The sequence below is a fragment of the Triticum dicoccoides genome, chromosome 6A, assembly GCF_002162155.2.
Source record: "Triticum dicoccoides isolate Atlit2015 ecotype Zavitan chromosome 6A, WEW_v2.0, whole genome shotgun sequence".
In the NCBI taxonomy this organism is placed as follows: Eukaryota; Viridiplantae; Streptophyta; class Magnoliopsida; order Poales; family Poaceae; genus Triticum; species Triticum dicoccoides.
Window position 1 is genome coordinate 519,320,133 of NC_041390.1, and position 20,342 is coordinate 519,340,474.

The window sequence follows — 20,342 nt, forward strand, 5'->3', positions numbered from 1 at the left end:
GGCGCAGTCCTCTTCCTCTTCCGGTCGTCTTCCTTCATGGAGGCGCTCGCTCCCTCGGTTAGAATGGGCAGCGTTGGGGGCCCGCGTCCGCCTGCATTATCCTCCACAATATCTTCCTTCAAGGGCTCCGGGCAAGGTGCGGTCTGGAGCATCTTTTCTAATACCGGATTCTCCAAACCCTCAGGAAGGGGGGCCAAACACCGAATCAACTTCGCCTTTGTTAGCCAGTCCTGGTCAAGAAAGCAAACTCTCAGAAATAACTTCGTAACGAAGGAAAGATAATATGTTCGGCCGGAAGATTCCTTACCTGTTCGGCGGCGCGGTTACTACTCAGGCCCACGTCCTCGGTGATTTCCGGACACTCTACTTGAGGTCCGAAGAATGACTTATACATATCCTCGTGCGTCAGGCCGAGAAAATTTTGAATGACACGCGGACCCTCGGGATTGAACTCCCACAAGCGAAGGGGCCGACGTTTGCAAGGCTGGACTTGACGAACCAGCATAACTTGTATTATCGCAACCAAACTGAGATCTTTGTTGAAGAGATCTCGAATGCGGCTTTGCAGTATAGGCACGTCCTTGGCTGGACCCCAGCTCAGTCCTCTGCTAATCCATGACATCAGTCGTGGTGGAGGGCCCGAGCGGAAAACGGGGGCGGTCGCCCACTTGGCACTTCTAGGAGTCGTGATGTAGAACCACTCTTGTTGCCTCAATGCAGACACCTCTGGGATGGAACCTTTGGGCCATGGAGCTCCCGTCATCTTGCGTATGGAGGCACCTCCACACGTTGCATGTTGCCCTTCGATCATCTTCGGCTTTACTTCAAAGGTCTTGAGCCATAAGCCAAAGTGAGGGGTAACCCGGAGGAAGGCCTCGCATACGACAATAAAAGTCGTGATATGCAGAAAGGAGTCCGGAGCTAGATCATGGAAATATAGCCCGTAATAAAACATCAAGCCCCTAACGAAAGGATCCAAAGCAAAACCTAGACCTCGGAGGAAGTGGGAGACGAACACAACGCTCTCGTTGGGTTTGGGAGAGGGGACGACCTGCCCCCGGGGAGGCAGCCAATGCAACATCTCGGCGATCAGATACCTGGCCTCCCTCAACTTTTTGATGTCTTCTTCCGTGACGGAGGAGGGCACCCATCGGCCTTGAAGGATGGATCTGGACATGACTGAAGGTTTGGAGCGCCTGACCTGAGCTTTGGGCATTTGAGCTTGAGGCGGGGGAAGGATTCGATTGAGCACGGGAGGGAAAAATAAAAGCTTTGTCCCTTTATAAAGAGGGTGGATATCAAGCGTCCTCCCCGTGTCCGTTTGGACTTGCCTATAATCTAGGAGTCCTAGAAGCGGTTGGGTTACCCACGCCCGTATTGATGAGAATCCCGCAATAAGGGGACACGATCTCTGCTTTAACAAGACGTGCCAAGGAAATCGCCTCGCATGACGCGCTGAGGTGGGATAATGAGGTGACTCGGATAAAGGCTTGGCCGTGGTGTGTCACACTACGGAATACGTCAGCAGATTAGATTTTGTGTAAATATTATTCTCTCTATGGCAATATGTGGAAACTTATTTTGCAGAGCCGGACACTATCTTTGTGTTCAAAACCTTCTATGAAGTACTTGGAGGAGGAACCCGCCTTGCAATGCCGAAGACAATCTGCGCGCCGGACTCATCATCATTGAAGCCTGGTTCAGGGGCTACTGAGGGAGTCCTGGATTAGGGGTGTTCGGATAGCCGGACTATACCTTTAGCCAGACTCCTGGACTATGAAGATACAAGATTGAAGACTTCGTCCCGTGTCCGGAAGGGACTTTCCTTGGCGTGGAAGGCAAGCTTGGCGATACGGATATTCCGATCTCCTACCATTGTAACCGACTTTGTGTAACCCTAACCCTCTCCGGTGTCTATATAAATCGGAGGGCTTTAGTCTGTAGGACGACATAGACAACAACAATCATACCATAGGCTAGCTTCTAGGGTTTAGCCTCTCTGATCTCGTGGTAGATCTACTCTTGTACTACTCATATCATCAATATTAATCAAGCAGGATGTAGGGTTTTACCTCCATCGAGAGGGCCCAAACCTGGGTAAAACTTCGTGTCACTTGCCTCCTGTTACCATCCAGCCTAGACGCACAGTTCGGGACCACCTACCCGAGATCCGCCGGTTTTGACACCGACACCCGGCATGTCAGAAGGCTTCCATGCGAAGATGTCTCAGTTCTCACGGAGGAACTGGATGAGCGCTTCTTCTTATTTGGAGTCGAGCGTTGTTGAGATATGAGTTGGAGCAGCGCTGGGATCGGTCGGGTGAATGTGAGCTGTCTTCGTTTCGCCAGACGACTGAAAAGCTGATTCTGTAGCGGGCTTCTTGGCTCACAACAAATCACTCGGGTCTGCAGTCTTCTGGTATTCCTGCAGCTCCACCACTGCCATCTGAGCATCAGCGATCTTTGAACCTTCCTGAAAACATTCTTCTGCTTTCTTCCGATTGCCCGTAACAGTGATCACACCTTTGGGGCCAGGCATCTTCAATTTGAGATACACATAACATGGTCGGGCCATGAAGCGTGCATAGGCCGGCCTGCCCAAAATAGCATGATAGGCACTCTGGAAGTCTACAACTTCAAACGTCAACTTTTTTGCGTTAATTCTTGGAATCACCGAAAACCACATCAAGAGTAATCTGGCCGAGTGATTCAGCCTTCTTCCCAGGAATGACCCCATGGAAACTCATGTTGCTGGTACTGAGTCTGGACATCGGAATGCCCATCCCTTTCAACGTCTCAGCATACAGTATGTTCAAACCACTGCCACCATCCATCAAGACTTTGGTCAGTCGAGTGCCTTCAACAACTGGGTCGACCACAAAAGCTTGCCTCCCAGGGGTGGCAATGTGCGTTGGGTGATCAGACTGGTCGAATGTGATGGCAGTCCGAGACCACTTCAGATAACTGGGTGTCGCCGGAGCAACCATATTCACCTCATGGTTGATAACTTTCAGTCGACTTTTGCTTTCAACATCAGCAAAAATCATCAGGGTGGAATTGACCTGGGGGTATCCATCATCACTGTCTTCCTTGTCCTCAACTTTGTCCGACTCTTTTTCCTTATCTTTGGGCTGTTTGCCCTGGAATTGCTGGATCAAGAGCCGACACTGTCGAGTGGTATGTTTCGGGTAAATGAACTTACCCTCTTCATCTTTCTTGGTGTGGATGTGACATGGCAAATCCAACACATCATTTCCGTCTTGGTCTTTAACTTTCTTGGGGTACCAAGGCCCTTTGGGTTTCCCCTTAAACTTTCCTTGAGTTACAGCCAAGGCTTCCCCAGGAGCAGCTGGCTCGGCTTTCCGCTTCTGTTTCCGATTGGAATTTCCTCCTCCGGTTTCTTGGGCGACTGACTTGTGCTTGCCACTTCGGAGTCGATCCTCATCTTCACCATTAGCGTACTTGGTGGCAATCTCCATCATCCGATTCAGAGACATGTCTCCGGTTCGACCGAATTTCAGATTCAGTTCTCTGTACTTCACGCCTTCTTTGAAGGCACATTCTCTATCGTGTGATGTAACATGATCCATCTCTGGATGTAATCCCTCAAAGTTTCATTCGGCTTCTGCACACAAGACCGCAGTTCCGTCAGCCCTGCTGGTCGCTTGCATGTTCCTTCAAATGTGATGACAAACACTCAGGCGAGATCTTCCCAAGTGTAAATGTTGCTGGGTGCTAACTGATTCAGCCACGCTCTGGCCGAGCCCTCCAACATGAGAGGCAGGTGCTTCATGGCCACTTCATCATTGCCACCGCCAATCTGGACAGCCACTCGGTAGTCTTCAAGCCAAGTATCGGGCTTGGACTCACCAGTGAACTTACTGACTCCAGTCGCCAACCTGAAATTGGGAGGAATCACAGCGGCCCTGATGGCTCTACTAAAGCACTCTGGCCCCGAAACATGTACTCTGCTGCTGGTAGGTGCATCTCTGTCGTGACCTTCTCGATGAGCTCTGTTCCTGTCGACCAAACCTTGAACGAGAATGGATCTCGCATCAAAGCCTGGTTCCCCGGGGTCGACTGGAATCCTTCGCCCAACACTATGAGGGCGCCTGTCATCCTGCTGTCGAGGCACATACGATCCACTCCTCGGGGGAGGGGTGGGCACTCGACGTCGATCGTCACGATCGAATCGGTGATCATACTGCTCACGGTTCCCGTACTGATCACGCCGGTCCCCACATCCCTCACGCCTCGGGGGCGATCTTGGGCTATGAGCCGACTGGACTGTGTCTGCAGCAATGGATCTGCTATGAATCATGTTTCACGACTGAGAAACAGCGGAATTTTGGTCTCCTGCTGCCCGGAGTAACGCTCTAATCTGCAGCAAGCCTCTGCCAGCCTCTGACTGGAAAGGCTGAATCGACTCTGCTATACGGGCTGCAGCTGCTAAATTCTGAATCGGAGTCCGATATACCTGCGGGGGCGGAAAGAGCTGACGTCGACTGGATTCTGGAACCCGTTGTCGCGCACGCTCGTCGAGTGCTCGCTGGAGGTTCTCCAGTCGAGTGCGCTCAACCAAGTTTGCCAGGCGCGCGTCCTCCAAGGCATGAGCCTCGGGGGTTTCTCCAACGATAGGAGTGTGCAGTGCATCCATGTTCCGGCGACGAAGTTCTTCTCTCTACAGCGACGTGAGAGGCTCGGGGAGATATTCCTCATGGGGATGCGACAGGTCGCCTCCACCTGCGCCTCCATCGGTGCGGGGAAAACCGGGAGGACTGGGCGGTCCATCGACCATCAGAACCTCCGTCGCCGGATCACTGCTGTCGCACTCAGATGCGGTCTCTGCAGAGCCAGTCGAACAGGCCGTAGAGGGATTCGTCGGGCTCGATCGCCGCGACTTGAGGGGTGGCCGACTGGCGTGCCACCGCGTGTCTCACCCACCGCTGAAGTCTCGACCGACCAGAGCGCTTGCGCCGGTGGGAAACAGGGAGGGAGGACAACACAGGGGCCGACCGATAATGGGTCGATGGTTGCCGCAAGAGGACGATGCGGACGCACGTGCGAAAGTGCGTTGCCCCGCGGACAGGGAGTGCGTCCACGTCGAGTGGAGCCTCCTGAAGCCAAGCGGAGTCGTCGGCGATGAACGTGAGCGCGCCGAGACGGATCTCGCGGCCCTCCACCAAAACTCCGCCAGAAACCATGATGATTTGGATCGGAAAAGATCGCAACTCCTCCAACAAATCGCTAAGACACCGGCCCCACGGTGGGCGCCAACTGTCGTGGTTCTAAGTCTGACAGTAATGTAGGGGGGTAGGTATGGAGAGGCAAGATCTTAGCTATGGAGTGGTTGTAAGCACACGAGGTTTACGAGTTCAGGCCCTTCTCGGAGGAAGTAATAGCCCTACGTCTTGGAGCCCGGAGGCGGTCGACTGGATTATGTGTGTATGAATTACAGGGGTGCGACCCCTTTACACTGAGGAGGGGGGTGGCTTATATAGAGTTCGCCCGACCCCTCCGGCCCTCAGTTATGCAGGGTTTTAAGTACATTAAGATCGGGCATTACTGGTAACGCCCCTAATAAAGTGCTATGATGACCATAAAAGCTACTTAATGACGGACCGTTAGCGTGCGGGGTGACTTTAGGTCTCCTGGCCGTCGAGTGGTTGGATCTTGGTCGAGTGATTGCTTCTTGGTCGAGTGTCTTCGAGTCTGTCGAGTGGAACACCTCCAAGTCGATTGAAAGGTGATTTCTTCTAGAGATGTCCTTGGGTAGGGCAGTTAGGACAGGTCCATGACCCTACCCTAGGTACATAGCTTCATCATCGCCCAAGAGCAAGAGAGTGCTAGAAAGGATGTCGAGCGTGCCTTTCGTGTTTTGCAATCTCGATGGAGCATCGTTCGGTATCCTGCTAATACCTGGAGCACGCAGAAACTGTGGGAGGTAATGACTGCTTGTGTGATAATGCACAATATGATCGTACAAGACGAGCGCCCGAAACGTTTGTATGATCAAGGATTTCAGTTTCAGGGTGAGAATGTTGTGCCTGAGCATGGAGTGGCAATGTTTGCACAGTTCATCCAATTTCATCAAGACATGCGTGATTGGGAAAACTCATGTGCAACTACAAAATGATTTGGTTGTGCATATGTGGGCTCATGTTGGCAATCAATAGATATATCTTTTTTCATTCGTTTGCAAAACTATGTGAAACATTTTTATTTGTATTCGGCTTGTAAAACTATACTATTTTATTGAGTTTAAACTAAGTTATTTGACAATATGTTTGAATGCAATCATCAATGTAAAATTAGGCGGCCAGCCGGCCACGGCGGCACATATGGGTTGGCGCATTGGACGCGCTGCCGACCTATATCAAAAACAGGGCGGACGTCGGGCGGGCGGTCGACCCAAATGGACAAAAAGCGGACGAAATCGCCGTTCGTTTGGGTCGCCCCATTGGAGTTGCTCTAACTCCTCCGACGATTTGAGTGGAGGTTAGTTTGGTCAAAACTTGCATGCGCGCACTATAATATGAAATTTTAGCAAAAAAAAATCATACGAACTATAATAAGGAATGGAGGGAGTATCTATTTTGATCTTCTCACTTTAGGATCATGCTACTTTTAGTGTCGATTATAAAAAATGCCACATTTTAGCGTCAATACTGTTCCTGTCGTCCTAACTCAATAGGAGCTACAGCCACATCGGGCGCATCACCGGGGACATCGTTGACAAGGGCAAGGGGGGCGGGGGTGACGCCAGCCGTTGTTGCAGGACCGACGATGTAAGTGGACCTCAGGCTGCGGGAGAAGTCATTGACATCCAGTTCCTCTAACCTCCTAGACCATGAGCGTTCATCTCTGTTACAATGTTCTCTTTACAAAGAGGAACGAATCACACAAATCCTTAATTTTGCAAATAGACCTAGGATTTTAGGAAGGAAATAGATGACACCATAACCAATTCGACAGCTTATTCATTCAGAGCACCCACTCGATGGCATCAGTCGTGAAGGCATAACGTACGCACTTGTGCTTGACCATCTGGAGGCTCCGATCATCACCCACACAAGGCATCATCTCTACTCTACGCCTGTGAGCAGAGCAAACCGCTGACCGGTCGTTTCTGCTTCAAATGTCCCGGCGATGAGAAACTTGGCATCGCCCAGGTTGAGAAGCTCGAAACGCACCGGAATACACATCCACTCCACCTCAGGTGGGATCAGATTTTGCCAAACTTGCAGCGCAGTGGGCGGTCGGTCATGGTGCATGGCAGAGAGGTCCAGTGCACACAGGTGGCCGGGGCTGAAGGCCGAGAAGCCGAACCACATGTTGAACTCAGGGACGTACTGGGCTCCGCCCTTGAAGGGCAGCGACCACCTCCCGACATGCTTCCATTCCTCCGAGTGCGTCCACCCCAGACGATGATGAGAATCAAGGCGTGCCGTCTCAAAGCTGTAGGTGCCGATGCTGCCCTCGCATGTCACGTAGATGGTGGAGCATCCGTTGCCGTCGACTACGGCGGCGTAGGCGGTGATAGAGGAGGGTCGTCTGTACCCAGGTCGGCGGACAAAGGGAGGCGGCGGGAGGAGCCGCCAGCGCCAGGCCGCCCTCATGTCGCTCAGCTCGCTGCACTCGGGCATGTACTCAAGGACCTCGAAGCATCCATCGTCGCCCGGCCCGGGGTACGTGTCCATGACGTACAAGCTGTCTTGGTCGCGGCCAGGGTGCGCGATGTGCAGGCACATGGGGTAGACTCCCTTGCGCTCGTTCATGCGGCCCAGCGTGCTGACGAGCTGCCTGTCGGCGTCGTACATCACGGCCTCGCCGGCCGGGTTGGCGGCGATCATCCTGCCTCCGCTGGTGGCGCGGGGGCTGAAGAGAGCGAACATGTCCAGGCTGCCACCACCGGAGGGGTTTGCCAACTGATGAAGCTCATTCCTGGGTGCGGCAGCTGCAGTGCCCGCATCGCCGGAAAAGGATCCTTCATCCTAGCTGCTTCATCCGCCGCCTCCAGCGCTTCCTTCGCTGACCGGTAGAAGAGTTGGTCAAAAGGATCGATGTGGCGCACCGAATAGACGTATTGGGCGCAATTCGTCACCAGATTCACGAACCGCCTCCGCATCTTTGTCGCTCCCGGTCTCCCAGCCCAGCCAGGTTGAGCTTGTACGGCGATCGGGGCGGCGGCGGACACGAGGGTGGGGGTCGTTCCGTTCTTCTCAAAAGGATTTCCGCCTACTTGGGCCATGGGCCCAACAGCTAGTGCTTTAGAGGCTAAATCAGGAAAGGGCCTAACAGCCCATTTCGCTGGGCATCTTATCAGACGTGAATAAAAAGCCCAAAAAAACAGGAAAGGTAAAAAAACCAGTACAAAATGAAGAAGAAAAGGAATTCCTTGCCTTAAAAAAATAGTTAGTGTAAAAATGCCATGGTTGCTTGTCCACTTTCAAGTGACCATAAAAAAAGGAAAAAAACAATGTTCATTAACAAAAAGACATTAACAAATCAGTTTGCCATGGTTAACAAAGGTAAAAATGTCATGTTTCAAACAATAAAAACGCCATGGTACCAGAAAAAAAACTTTGCAATGGTTAAAAATGATTAATTGGCCATGAACAAAGATATAAATTTGCCATGGGTGTAACTTAAAAATTGCCATGTTCGAAAACGAGAAATTTGCCATGGCAAATAAACATCTTAAGTAAACATGGTAATGTTCTTCAAATAAGATATGAAAACGACACAATCTTTTTTAATAAAATTGCCATGTTCATGGAATTTTATTTAAAACATGTTAAGTTGCCATCACTACGTAGTTTACACTACGAAAAGTTGCCATGAAGTTCACATATATATGGATACAACATGGCAAAGAAAATGAAGTTTACACTACAAAAGTTGCCAACATGACAACATATGAAAAAAAGATATGGTGAAAAATGTTTCTCTAGACACATAGAAAATATTGAAAAAGGAAGAAAGCATCTTAACTTGTAATGATATCGTACATGTAATCGCCGTGAAAAAACAAATTTCAAAGGATCAACATTTTTTGCCATGGCATTTTTTTTGAAAGAACAAACTTCTCGTATTCTCAAACTAATATGCAATGGCCATGGCAAACATTCTTCAGAACCAAGGCAAAAATGCATTTAGTTGCCATGAAAAAAAACACATCTATAGAAAAAAATATTGATTTTAGTTGCCATGGCAAGTTTGCCATGTTTTTAAACATCTTAGGTTGCCATGTTTTCGAACATCTTAAGTTGCCATGGCAAGTTTACCATATTTTTGAACATCTTTAGTTGCCACGGCAAGTTTGCCATGTTTTTGAACATCTATAGCTTTGCAATGTTTTTGAACATCTAAACTTGCCATGGCAAGTTTGCCATGTTTTGAACATCTATAACTTTGCCATGTTTTTGAACGTCTTTAGTCGCCATGGCAAGTTTGCCATGTTTTCGAACATCTTAAGTTGCCATGGCAAGTTTACCATATTTTTGAACATCTTTAGTTGCCACGGCAAGTTTGCCATGTTTTTGAACATCTATAGCTTTGCAATGTTTTTGAACATCTAAACTTGCCATGGCAAGTTTGCCATGGTTTTGAACATCTATAACTTTGCCATGTTTTTGAACGTCTTTAGTCGTCATGGCAAGTTTGCCATATTTTTAACACCTTAATTAAGTCGCCATGGCAAGTTTGCAACGTTTTTTATTGTATTTAGTTGACATCTTAATTTAAAAAGTGTTTGCCATGTTTTTAACAAACTTAATTAAAAGAAAATTTCCATGTTTCTGCACATCTTAAGTTTGCCATGGCAAAGTTCGCCATGTTTTTGAACATCTTAAATTGCCATGGCAAGTTTGCCATGTTTTTAAACATATATAACTTTGCCATGTTTTTTAACATCTTAAGTTGCCATGGCAAGTTTGTCATGTTTTTAAACATCTATAACTTTGCCATGTTTTTGAACATCTTAAGTTGCCATGTTTTAAAATAAAATAGTGCCATGGAAAAATCACATGAATTTTGTCATAAAGAGCATTTACACATGCGAAAAGGGCACAGGGTAAAAATAGGAGGTTTGTTCTTTAAAACACAAAATATATGATGGCAAATTTAGCAACAATGGGCACGTGGAAAATACACTATTTTTGTCGTGTGAGAAAATAACATGGCAAAAGGGTCATAAGTTTTGCCATGGGTAAAAGCAAAGTTAGAAGATAAAAAATTGTTATGTTGTCAAAGCAAAAATGTAAAAATTGCCATGGCAACATTGTTCGGATAGGTAGGCAAAGAGACATGATAAATGTTGTCGTCATGGCAACATAAGTTTCTAGTTGCCATGGCAACCACACCTATACAATTAACAAAAAAATTGAATACATGGCAACACATCCATAAAATTTACATTGCAAACACAATGTTCATTTAGTTCCATGGCTCACACATCTATAAATTTACATGGCAAAAACATAACATTCTTTTAGTTCCATCAGCTTCTAGTTGCCATGGCAACACATCATAAATATACATGGAAAAACACAACATTCTTTTAGTTCCATGGCAGAACTATAAATATTGCACTGATATGAGAATCGCAAAAAAAATCGGTTATGCATTCCTGGGGTAATCACATGGCAATTGAAGAGATAAACTAACAAAAATGAACAAACAAAGGTTGAGCAAAGGTGCTACCTGAACATGGATGTAGCCAACACAAGGGGCTTGTGCAGTGAGCCGCCGTAATGGTCAAGCTCGAGCTATGTCCCGGTCCTGCACGCTGGTAGATTTGTAGGAGCTCGTCACCGGGGAGTGGTGGCGGGGTGCGCGTCGCGGGGAATGTTACGCTGGTCAGCGGAGGGGAAAGGGGATGAGACTGGGAGAAAGTGAGAACAGGTGGTGGGGTAAAAGGAAAGGGATAAGAGGAGTGTGCCGTTGAGGGTGTTCGGGGACGACGCCTGTTTCACCGAACAGGGACAAGACGTGACGTGAAGCCCCTAGTCTCTTTACGATCTGTGCAAAAAATCCAACGGTGCTGCGCACGTTCGGGACGGGACGATAGAATACTGGTCGTTCGGAAGTTATTGAACCCGAAAAGAAAAGATAAGTATATTTTCGTCATTCAACTCTGTCTAAACTATAGAAATCATCCCTCAACTTCAAAACCATTAAAATTCAGTCCCTCAACTATTTAAATTGGATACTTTTGGTCCCCCATAACACTTGTAGTGGTTTTAATATGACGTGGACCTGGTTTTGAATAAAAACGCCCACGTGACCTGGTTTGACCGCCACGTCACTTAAGCGAATGAGTGTACCCGCCGGCTCTCCCTCCCTCACGTTCTCTCGATCCTCCTTCTCCCATTCACGATCAGACGACTAAGTGCACCTGATCCCGCATACATTTCAAATCCCTTCTTCCAGGATTAGCATCCCTCCATGATATCCATATAGTTGCCTTGTTGCCACACTCACACTCCACCGCCAACCCATAATCCAACGGTCCCTCACGGTATGGGATGGGGGACAAGCGACCGAGAGGGATCGATGGTGAAGAACAAGAAGACCCGCGTGAGCGACTTGAACTGGCCGAGGTTGACATCTGCATGCCAGCCGAGGGACTCACTGTGGGACCCCCCCCGCCTGATCGCTCGCGCCGCCTTGCACAGACAACCACCACCGTCTAAGTCGTTGTTGCCGCCTCCTTGCCCAGCTAGCCACCACCGCACAGCCACCACCCTGCTCAGCCAGCAACCAACGCGCGTGAATCTCCACCGGGCCATGCTCCACTTTTCAGACTGTCGCCGCTGCTCTAGGGTTTTTGCGAGATAAAGAGGATCGAGTGAATGCGGGAGAGAGAGGCAGCGAGGCCCTCAGCCACTTAAGTGACGTGACGGTCAAAACCAGGCCATGTGGACGGTTTTAGTCAAACCAGGTTCAAATCATACTAAAACCACTGTAAATGATACGAGGGACTAAAAGTATCCGGTTTAAAAAGTTGAAAGACTGAGTTTTAGTAGTTTCGAAGCTGAGAGACTATTTCTATACTTGAATGAAAGAGTTAGAGGATGAATAATATACTCATAAAAAAATTGGTACTACTCTACCACAGCTGGATTTCGCGGTTAGCCCAGCGTCCCAGCCGCGTTTCCTATTCGAAAAAGTCGAGTCGTTGGCTCATCTTTGTGAGCTGTGGGTCCCCGGAGCAGGAGCAGGCGGAGGCGCCAACCGGACGCCAAAACCCCGCCCCCGCCCCAATCACTACGCCCTTTCCCCTCGTCGCCCCCACTTTTTTTCTCCCACTCCGCCCCCCGATTCTCCCCAATCCCCTCTCGCCGCCGCCAGGAGGCAGCACCGGAATCGCGGCGACCGAAGATCCCCTCCGACCCGCGCCGAGGAATCCCGCCGATCCGCCCGCGCCTCGCGGATGGCCCTGCACCAGCACCACGCGGGGTCGGCGTCCGGGTCGGCGTCGGCGTCCAGCTCCAGCTCGGGGCTGCACCTGCCCGCCTCGCCCTTCGGGGACACCACCCACACCAAGCTCTTCGTCGGGGGCCTCGCCTGGGAGACCACCAGCGAGAGGCTCCGCCGCTTCTACGAGCGCTTCGGGGACATCCTCGAGGCCGTCGTCATCACCGACCGCCACTCCGGCCGCTCCAAAGGATACGGCTTCGTCAGTGCCCGCCCCTCCTCTTCCTCCTCCACTGTTTCGCTGCTGTCGAATTCTGCTTCCACCTGTTAGTCTTCCTGGAAGCGCTGTAGCAGTGCTGGATTGTTTACGAGTTTCATGGTCGTCTCCGCAGGTGACCTTCCGCGATGCTGAGGCGGCCACCAAGGCCTGCGAGGAACCGTCGCCGGTCATCGATGGCAGGCGGGCCAACTGTAACCTGGCGTCGCTAGGTCGCGCCCAGCCTTCCACACCCCTCGGTATTACTCTCTTCTAATACTACCTATTTGGACTAGCTTGTACCCACATTTTTTAGGCCATTTCATCGAAGTAGTTACTATTGTTTGCAAGTTAATGCATCATAGTTGTTGCTTATTGATGTTGTCTTGTGCAATCTAAATCAATTAGTTCTGCCACGAGTCTTCCCTAGCAAAAGTTGTAACATGACTAGTACATGAGTTCATGGTGCTTAGTTACTTACTCTGGAATTCAATTAACCCCCATCATGTTGCAAAGTAAATCAAGAATTCAACTACGGGTAGGAAAGGGCTAGGGTTTTCTTACCAAAAGGTTGTTTATGTGGTAATAATAGTGTCCTTTCTATATGCATGTGTTCTAAAAATATGCATTGTATATAGGGCGGCCAAGATCAGCTGGCTCCTACTTTGGCGTTCCCGTCCCAAGGGGCATTTATGTAGGGGGTTATGGTCAGCAGCGACCACTTCCGATTGGGTACTACCAGTATCAGGGATTCCCGGTTCCACAATACAGGTAAGATGATTTCCAAAACGTACAGTACAACTTGTATAAAAAAGCAAAGCTTTTAAGAAAATTCAGTGGGTTGACAATGTATCAATGATGCTATCAAACTGGCATATAAGACGAAGTATTTAGAAGTTCCATCTTGTTCCTAGATTGTCTGTTCACGATTTTCATGTTCATTTTAGGCCGATTCTTCACCATTTTTCAATATAATTTGTTCATGTTTATACCCTTCAATTTGCAAAATTTAAATAGATTGCAATTCTTTTACTGATTTTAACTACCAAGGTACTTCTTCTCTAAAGAAATATAAGAGCGTTTAGATCACTACTTTAGTGATCTAAATGCTCTTGTATTTCTTTACGGAGGGAGTACTTGATTTAATAAAGATGTAAACGATCAAATTAGAATCTAGAATGCAACCATACTCTGCAAGATATTTTGTCTAGTTTTTTTCCCAATTCCCCATCATCATGTATCACTTGGGCACAAAAGTATGACCAGATGTATTTGATTTTCCCACATTGTGTAAATTATGCATATGCTATTGCTTGTCCCTCGTTAGCCGTCTATCATCCGTCCCACTCCCACTCACTCTTTCCCCTGTTCCTTTGAAAATGATCAAATCATCAAAACTGCTTGAGTTCATGGAGCAAAATATCACTGTTTGGAATCCATAAGAAGTACATTCAGTTCATTTTCTTCTTTTTTTGCAGTTACTCCACATATGGGACTGAATACATCTATCCACAGGTTAAAGTGTGAACATGTAAACTTCAATATTCTTGTGGAACACAAGTCATACTAAGGATTAACATATTCTAGAAAAATGTCTCTTTGCAGGGTACATTAAACCCATATGTTGGTCAGCAATATGTTCCAGTTTATGGTGTCTCAGCTGCAGCAAATACTGCTAACCAACCATTTAGCCAATTGAGCCCATCCATTTCTGGTGGGGGCAACGGCTATCCGATGATGCATGGTTACAGTATGCCAGGAAATCAATTTGTGCATCTCACTGGGTCAAACTTAATTAATTCATCCCCAACAAATCGTCCCACCATTCAGGCTCCCTTTTTAGTAGGTAAGCTTTCTCCAGATCACATTTCCACTATTTGTTGGGCCTTCTTTTCCATCATAAAGAAAGGGCCTTCCAAATAAACTCAGACATGGTTTCAAGATCCAACTGCATTCACTAAGCAACATATGTTTCCACTCTGAATTATTATGCTAACATAAATACTCCCTCCGTCCCAAAATTCTTGTCTTATATTTGTCTAGATATGGATGTATCTAATACTAAAACGCGACTTGATACATCTGTATTTAGACAAATCTAAGACAAGAATTTTGGGACGGAGGGAGTACAATTTTCCATTTTTCTTCCTGAATCTTTTCTGGTATGCTATTTGCCTTATGAAAATGTATGTTTTATTTGGCTTTTGTAGCAGCACCAGTTCCCTCCCATCCACACTTGGTTGTACCAGCCCACTCACCTCAGTTTACACAAGCTAGTGGTTCAGACTAAAGAGCAAGCTGAACTATGCACCCAACCATTTATACCTTGAGGTTTGCTTTATCTGGATTGTTGTTATCTTGTTTGCGTGTTGACTGTCTGGCTGTAACTGACACTAGATTTTTTTGTTTGTGCCAGGTAACTTTAGTTTGCAGCAGGACTAAAAGAACAGTGCTGCTGTATTTGCAGCACTTGTTCTTACCTGGAAAAAATCATCCTTGTATTCATAAGGTATGTGTTGTATCAAGCAATCATCCTTGCATTCATCGATTAGTGCGTAAGTGCACTTGGATAATGGTCTCCTAACTGGACCCATTTGAGCATGCATGCGTGACTTTGGTCTGTTCATCAATACAACTGTTACACAGATTTTAGTTTTGTTGATGCTGGTTTAGCTCCTGCAACTTGATTCTTACTCATTGATAGTAACTTTTGGGATGTAACTCTACAGGTTGTCCTTATCATGGTCGACATATGTACCTGGAGATCATGAACTGTCCCGATGGATGGGGCGGTATCTCAAGAGCGACGGCTGCTCTTATCAGTCTGGCTTGGTTCAAATCCTGTCCTGGTGGGGGACTGTGATCGTCGATGTCTAGATACAGCATTATTGATTCTGTATCTGACAAGTCATGGATATATGGTGGATGCTGGAATGGAGTCCAGCACCCTGTAAGTTTGACTAAACCAAGGGGATTAGTCATGATGGCACTCTTAAGAATCAGGGATGAGTCATGATTTGATGGCACTGAGATGAGTATCCATCTGAAGAGTCACCAAGTTAGTGTGCTTTAGTGTCGCAAAGTTTGAGTCTTGCACAAGCAAAAGTCAGTGTCATGATCTATCACTCTTGTTTCGCACTAGGCCTATTGATAGCCACATTATGGATTTATGATGCTCCGCTCGAGTGTAAGCAGGATGTTCAGTTTGCCCAAAGGGTGGCCGGAGATGGTCCTGCGTCTGTACCAACTTCCCATTAGAGCTTCTCTGCGTTATTACACAACTGGTGATCAGATCAAGGTGCATTTTTATCCGTGTTCCAGAACAAATTGTTGTTTTATAATATGTCCCAGAAGTTCTAATTTACATTCATGATGCTCTGATCTTGGTAGTTCCAAGATCGGAGTCTTGATGTACTTGAATAATAATAAATCCATCTGCTGCGAGTCCAGTGATGCGGTGCCCCTCATCATGGATTTTCATGAACTCGGTGGCATGAAAAGATGTACTGTTGGTCCAATTGAGATGTGCTGTTAATTCAAGAAAAATAGTTCGTGAACAATGTCCATGTGGTATGTGTACCCTCTTGCTGGGGTTAATGGCCCTGCCGACATGTATACATGTTGTCAAGTTTGATCCTTTCTGCTCCGCCTGAATGGAACCAACACATCTTACATGAATGTGAAGAAACTCCTCGGTGCTTTATGAGCAAACAAATATACAATTGGTACATCCTATGTCTTATCTCTTGAGCGCTTTATGAGCACGCAAATGTATGCAATTTTTACATTTTTATGTGTTCTGCAAGGCCAGGTGAGCAAGTCATTCCAGCTGCTGGGATTTCCTACACATTCAGAGCTACTGAATCCTGGCGAAGGCTTGACATAAACACACCCCAGTTTGAATGCTACCGAACCCTGTAAACGCAACTTTGAAAGATCCTATGTCTGGATGTTGGAACGGCCATCATAGAACCCTCAATTCGAGTTTGTCATATCCAGCTTTTGTCTTGTACTTCTCAAATAGTTCTTGCATCGCAACCACAAATTGTTCATGTACCTCGTTTATCTGTCAACACCAAGGCATGTTAGGATCTTAAACAAGAACATGGTTTCAAAACTTGTTTCCAGAGTTGCAAAGAAACCAACATGATAAAATCATACATTCATCATATTTTAAACAGATCTAGAAAATGATGCCCCTAACGAGCAACTGAGGCTTTGGTCCAGAATGACAAAAATGCATACCAGATTTTGGCCTTGGGCGCTTAACTATCTGTTTTCCAGTTCTGTTTAATAGCAAAATCACATCTAACATTTGCTCAATCTTTTTTGGTCGGATGCTAAAACGCCCAGAATGATTCTCACCTCATCATATGTAGGCTGAGGGTTTTTCTGAACCTCGATTGGTCTTCCAACAACCAGATGAAGTGGTGTCGCGAAAGGGATGGGAGTCCTGTATTACAAATTTACACATGTAAACTCATGAATGCCAATACGAATACTGAAACAAAATTATTTGGCATTTACGCAAATCAGATCAGTGGAAATATACCAAAAGAAGAAGATATATGCATTCAAGAGCATTACCCGTATTTCCCGAAGAAAATAATTGGAGTAAATTTAATTGCTCTAGCAATCTTCACAATCAACTTGCCACCTGGCCTCCACCACTTGTACACAAGGCTCTAATAGACAATAGCACAAATATATTCATTTCAAAGTTAGGTGGCCTGTTCAAGTCAGCAACCCATCCACTTCCATCAACATAACATTTATTATGCACCCATGCATGAAATCAAGGATAATGCAATATTGCATATCATGTGGCATAAAGAGGTGGCGTTACCTGTCCGAAGCAGAAAACTGGGACTAAAGGAGAACCTGTCTCCATAGCGATCTTAACAAAACCTTTTCTTGATTTCAGAAAGGCAACCTGAAAATTGCAAGAATTGTTGGTCATTACCACATAAATTGACTGATAACAACATGTCATCAATGACTATGCAAGAAGAACAATGCCGCAGACCTCTGAATCATGATCCATGTGAAGCATCTCCTGCACACCTCCAGGCACTACGATGCAGGTATAACCAGCTCGAAGGTAGGAGTTGAAATTCTTTCTAGAAGCTGGAACCAACCCCAGCCACGTCCATATCTGCCTCAAGAACGGAGTGTAGAACACCTAACGCCAACCAGAAATTCACCAACTAAGAGCGCACCTACTAACCACTTACCGAAAGACTGAATTCAATCAGACATCGACAGTGCACATTTAGGAAGGTAATGAGAGGGTTCCTCACCGCGGTGCTTGCAAGGACCTTGGTCTTTGGCAATGGCATGAATCCAACAAGGTCCAGGAGGGCCCCAAGGCCGATGGGCAGAACAGAATGCGGTTCATAACCGAACACTGCAAACACACAACAGTAAAATTACAAATCGAGCGGCTCTGCACAAAAAAGGCAGGCTCCAATCTTTCCTGCTCAACTTTTACTTCCCCCTTTTATTTTAGTAGACCCAAAAAAGGGTAGAGGAAGCTCACCGTAAGCTCTTTTGGGGTCAAAGGCCTTGTAGTCCTCCACATGTAGAGTGACGGGGAAGTACCCAACGACGTACTTGCTTATGAATCTGCGGAGTCGTCCACCGAATGTGAGATCCAGGCAGCATGGCAATGCACGGGACGACGAATCGAAAGGGGAGGAGGAGGAGGGGGGAGGGGGAAGGAGGCGAACCTGGCGATCTTGCGCCCCAGCCTGCTCTTGTCATTGAGGGGCAGGAGCATGAAGAAGAGCTGCGTGCCGAGCACCCTGCACCCTCGAAACGAGCACGAGCGTGAGCGAAGAGGGATTAACCGGCAAGAACAGCAGCAGATAGTGAAAGGAGAAGGGAGACGGGGGGAGTGGATCGGTGGACGGACATGGCGGCGACGCGGCGGGGGAGGAGGAAGAGGGAGGCGATGACGAGGAGGACGTTGAAGTGGATGGCCCCCAGCCAGAGCGCCAGCGCCAGCGTGGTGCGCAGCGGCGAGTAGGCCGTGGCCCTGACCACCGTGGTCCCGTCGGGCGCCGCCTCGGCCCCGGCCGCGGCGCCGTTGCTCAGGCCATTCCCCGCGCCCATCCCGCCGGGAGCCTCGGTGCGGTGGGGAGGAGGAGGACTGGGGGCTTCTCCCGCGTGCGTCGCGCGCGCGCGCTTGCCCCCTTCTCCGGTGGTAGTGGTTTTGTCCGTGGCGCGGGGGCGTGCGGGCGGAGTCGTCCACGGCCGTGTGTCGATCCTTTTTCCTGCCAGCCTGATTACTTTGCTTTGCGTTTGCCGGTGCCGTGCCAATCCTCGGCGCGAGGCGTCGGACCGTGCCGGGGCGGATCCGCGCGGACTCTTCTTCTTTCTTCCAGCCGGGTGCCGTGCGGGCGGTGTGTCCCTGCCTCGTCCCGCGCGTCCCCTTCGGGGTGGTTGACTCTTTTGCCTCGTCGGGATGGTTCGCGCATTCATTTCAGAAGTATCAAGAGCGTATACAAGGCATCCAGACGTGTCATCAGTACTTCATTTGGTCGTGCCTGCAGTCGTGCCCCGTGTATCCGAACTCCAAACTCATGTACACACAACAAGATCAAAGTATAACATAGATAAATTAAATATAGCATAGATCATAGATCAGACATAGCAGGTTTAACTTACAACATGACATAACCAGTTTAATTTACAACTGAACATAGCATACGTTATTCACAAAAAAAGATCAAACATAGCAAGTTTAACCGAACATAGGATCACAAATTCACAAAAGTTCATCCTATGATAGATAAGATAGAGTGAGAGAGCGTCCCCTTCCCCTGCGGTATCCAGAGCAGCGGTAGTACCTCGCAGTGTAGGCGTCTGTCGTGGTCCTAAGACTGACAGTAGAATAGGGAGTAAGTATGAGGAGGCAAGATCCTAGCTATGGAGTAGTTGTACACACGAGTTTTACGAGTTCAGGCCCTTCTCGGATGAAGTAACAACCCTACGTCTTGGTGCCCTGAGGCGGTCGACTGGATTATATGTATGTGTGTGAGTTTACAAAAGTGCGAATCCCTGTCCCAAAGGAGGGGGTGTGGCTTATATAGAGTGCGCCAGGACCCCAGCCCCCCTCCGTTACACAGGGTTCAATGTTCATAAAAGAGGGGCGTTACTGGTAACATCTGCAGTAAAGTGTTATAAATGCCCATAAAGCTATGGCTTAAGTCTTGACCGTTGCAGAGTGGAGAGTTTCTCATCTTCTGGTGGTCGAGTGTCTTCAAGGTGGTCGAGTGAGCACATCTTCATGGTCGAGTGGACGATGGTTTCTCTTCGACTGCTTCTGATTCTTTGTAGAGATGTCCTTGGGGAGGGTATGTTGGACAGATCCATGACCCTACCCTAGGTACATAGCTTCATCATTAGCCCCCGAATGGATCAGAGTTTGAGTGGGGAAAGACTTGGGAACACTTCCGACCCATTCTTTGTGCTACGAGTATATCTCATTCTGAAACAATGAGTTGAGGTGAGGACGTCGACTCCTTTCTCAGTCGCCTTGGTCCATTCTTGGTTTTTGTCGAGTGAATTTTCACGGTAGGATTCCGAATGATGGTGTAGCGGATGTTTGTCTTCAGTCTGACAGGTTGTTCTGCTCCCCGCGGATCTCGTTGGATTAGAATTTT

The 20,342-nt window shown here is 47.9% G+C and overlaps 2 protein-coding genes across 2 annotated transcripts; one reads left to right on the forward strand and one right to left on the reverse strand.

The window, feature by feature from the left end:
* The first annotated feature begins 12,289 nt into the window (after positions 1-12,289).
* On the forward strand, positions 12,290-16,175 carry LOC119317638 (RNA-binding protein 24-like). The gene is made up of 8 exons (XM_037592121.1): positions 12,290-12,681; positions 12,812-12,935; positions 13,314-13,446; positions 14,154-14,190; positions 14,281-14,521; positions 14,886-15,006; positions 15,092-15,184; positions 15,405-16,175. Exons 1-6 carry the CDS (start codon positions 12,436-12,438, stop codon positions 14,963-14,965), a joined length of 861 nt encoding a protein of 286 aa, XP_037448018.1. The 5' UTR covers positions 12,290-12,435; the 3' UTR covers positions 14,966-15,006; positions 15,092-15,184; positions 15,405-16,175.
* Positions 16,176-16,294: 119 nt separating this feature from the next.
* On the reverse strand, positions 16,295-19,070 carry LOC119317637 (diacylglycerol O-acyltransferase 2D-like). Its single transcript, XM_037592120.1, has 9 exons — positions 18,590-19,070; positions 18,405-18,479; positions 18,215-18,300; positions 17,976-18,082; positions 17,702-17,857; positions 17,522-17,608; positions 17,263-17,360; positions 17,041-17,128; positions 16,295-16,741 (listed from the first exon to the last, which is right to left on the reverse strand). Exons 1-9 carry the CDS (start codon positions 18,787-18,789, stop codon positions 16,640-16,642), a joined length of 999 nt encoding a protein of 332 aa, XP_037448017.1. The 5' UTR covers positions 18,790-19,070; the 3' UTR covers positions 16,295-16,639.
* Between the last annotated feature and the right edge of the window lie 1,272 nt (positions 19,071-20,342).

What these genes read in the sequence shown, in the direction of transcription:
- LOC119317638 (XM_037592121.1), top strand. Translation starts at nt 12,436, where the DNA reads ATGGCCCTGCACCAGCACCACGCGGGGTCGGCGTCCGGGTCGGCGTCG. An exon ending in CCAGCCTTCCACACCCCTCG is followed by an intron (nt 12,936 to 13,313) that starts GTATTACTCTCT and finishes CATTGTATATAG; the next exon opens with GGCGGCCAAGATCAGCTGGC. An exon ending in CTGAATACATCTATCCACAG is followed by an intron (nt 14,191 to 14,280) that starts GTTAAAGTGTGA and finishes GTCTCTTTGCAG; the next exon opens with GGTACATTAAACCCATATGT.
- LOC119317637 (XM_037592120.1), bottom strand. Translation starts at nt 18,789, where the DNA reads ATGGGCGCGGGGAATGGCCTGAGCAACGGCGCCGCGGCCGGGGCCGAG. An exon ending in AGGTCCTTGCAAGCACCGCG is followed by an intron (nt 17,858 to 17,975) that starts GTGAGGAACCCT and finishes GGTTGGCGTTAG; the next exon opens with GTGTTCTACACTCCGTTCTT. An exon ending in CTCAGCCTACATATGATGAG is followed by an intron (nt 16,742 to 17,040) that starts GTGAGAATCATT and finishes TGGTGTTGACAG; the next exon opens with ATAAACGAGGTACATGAACA.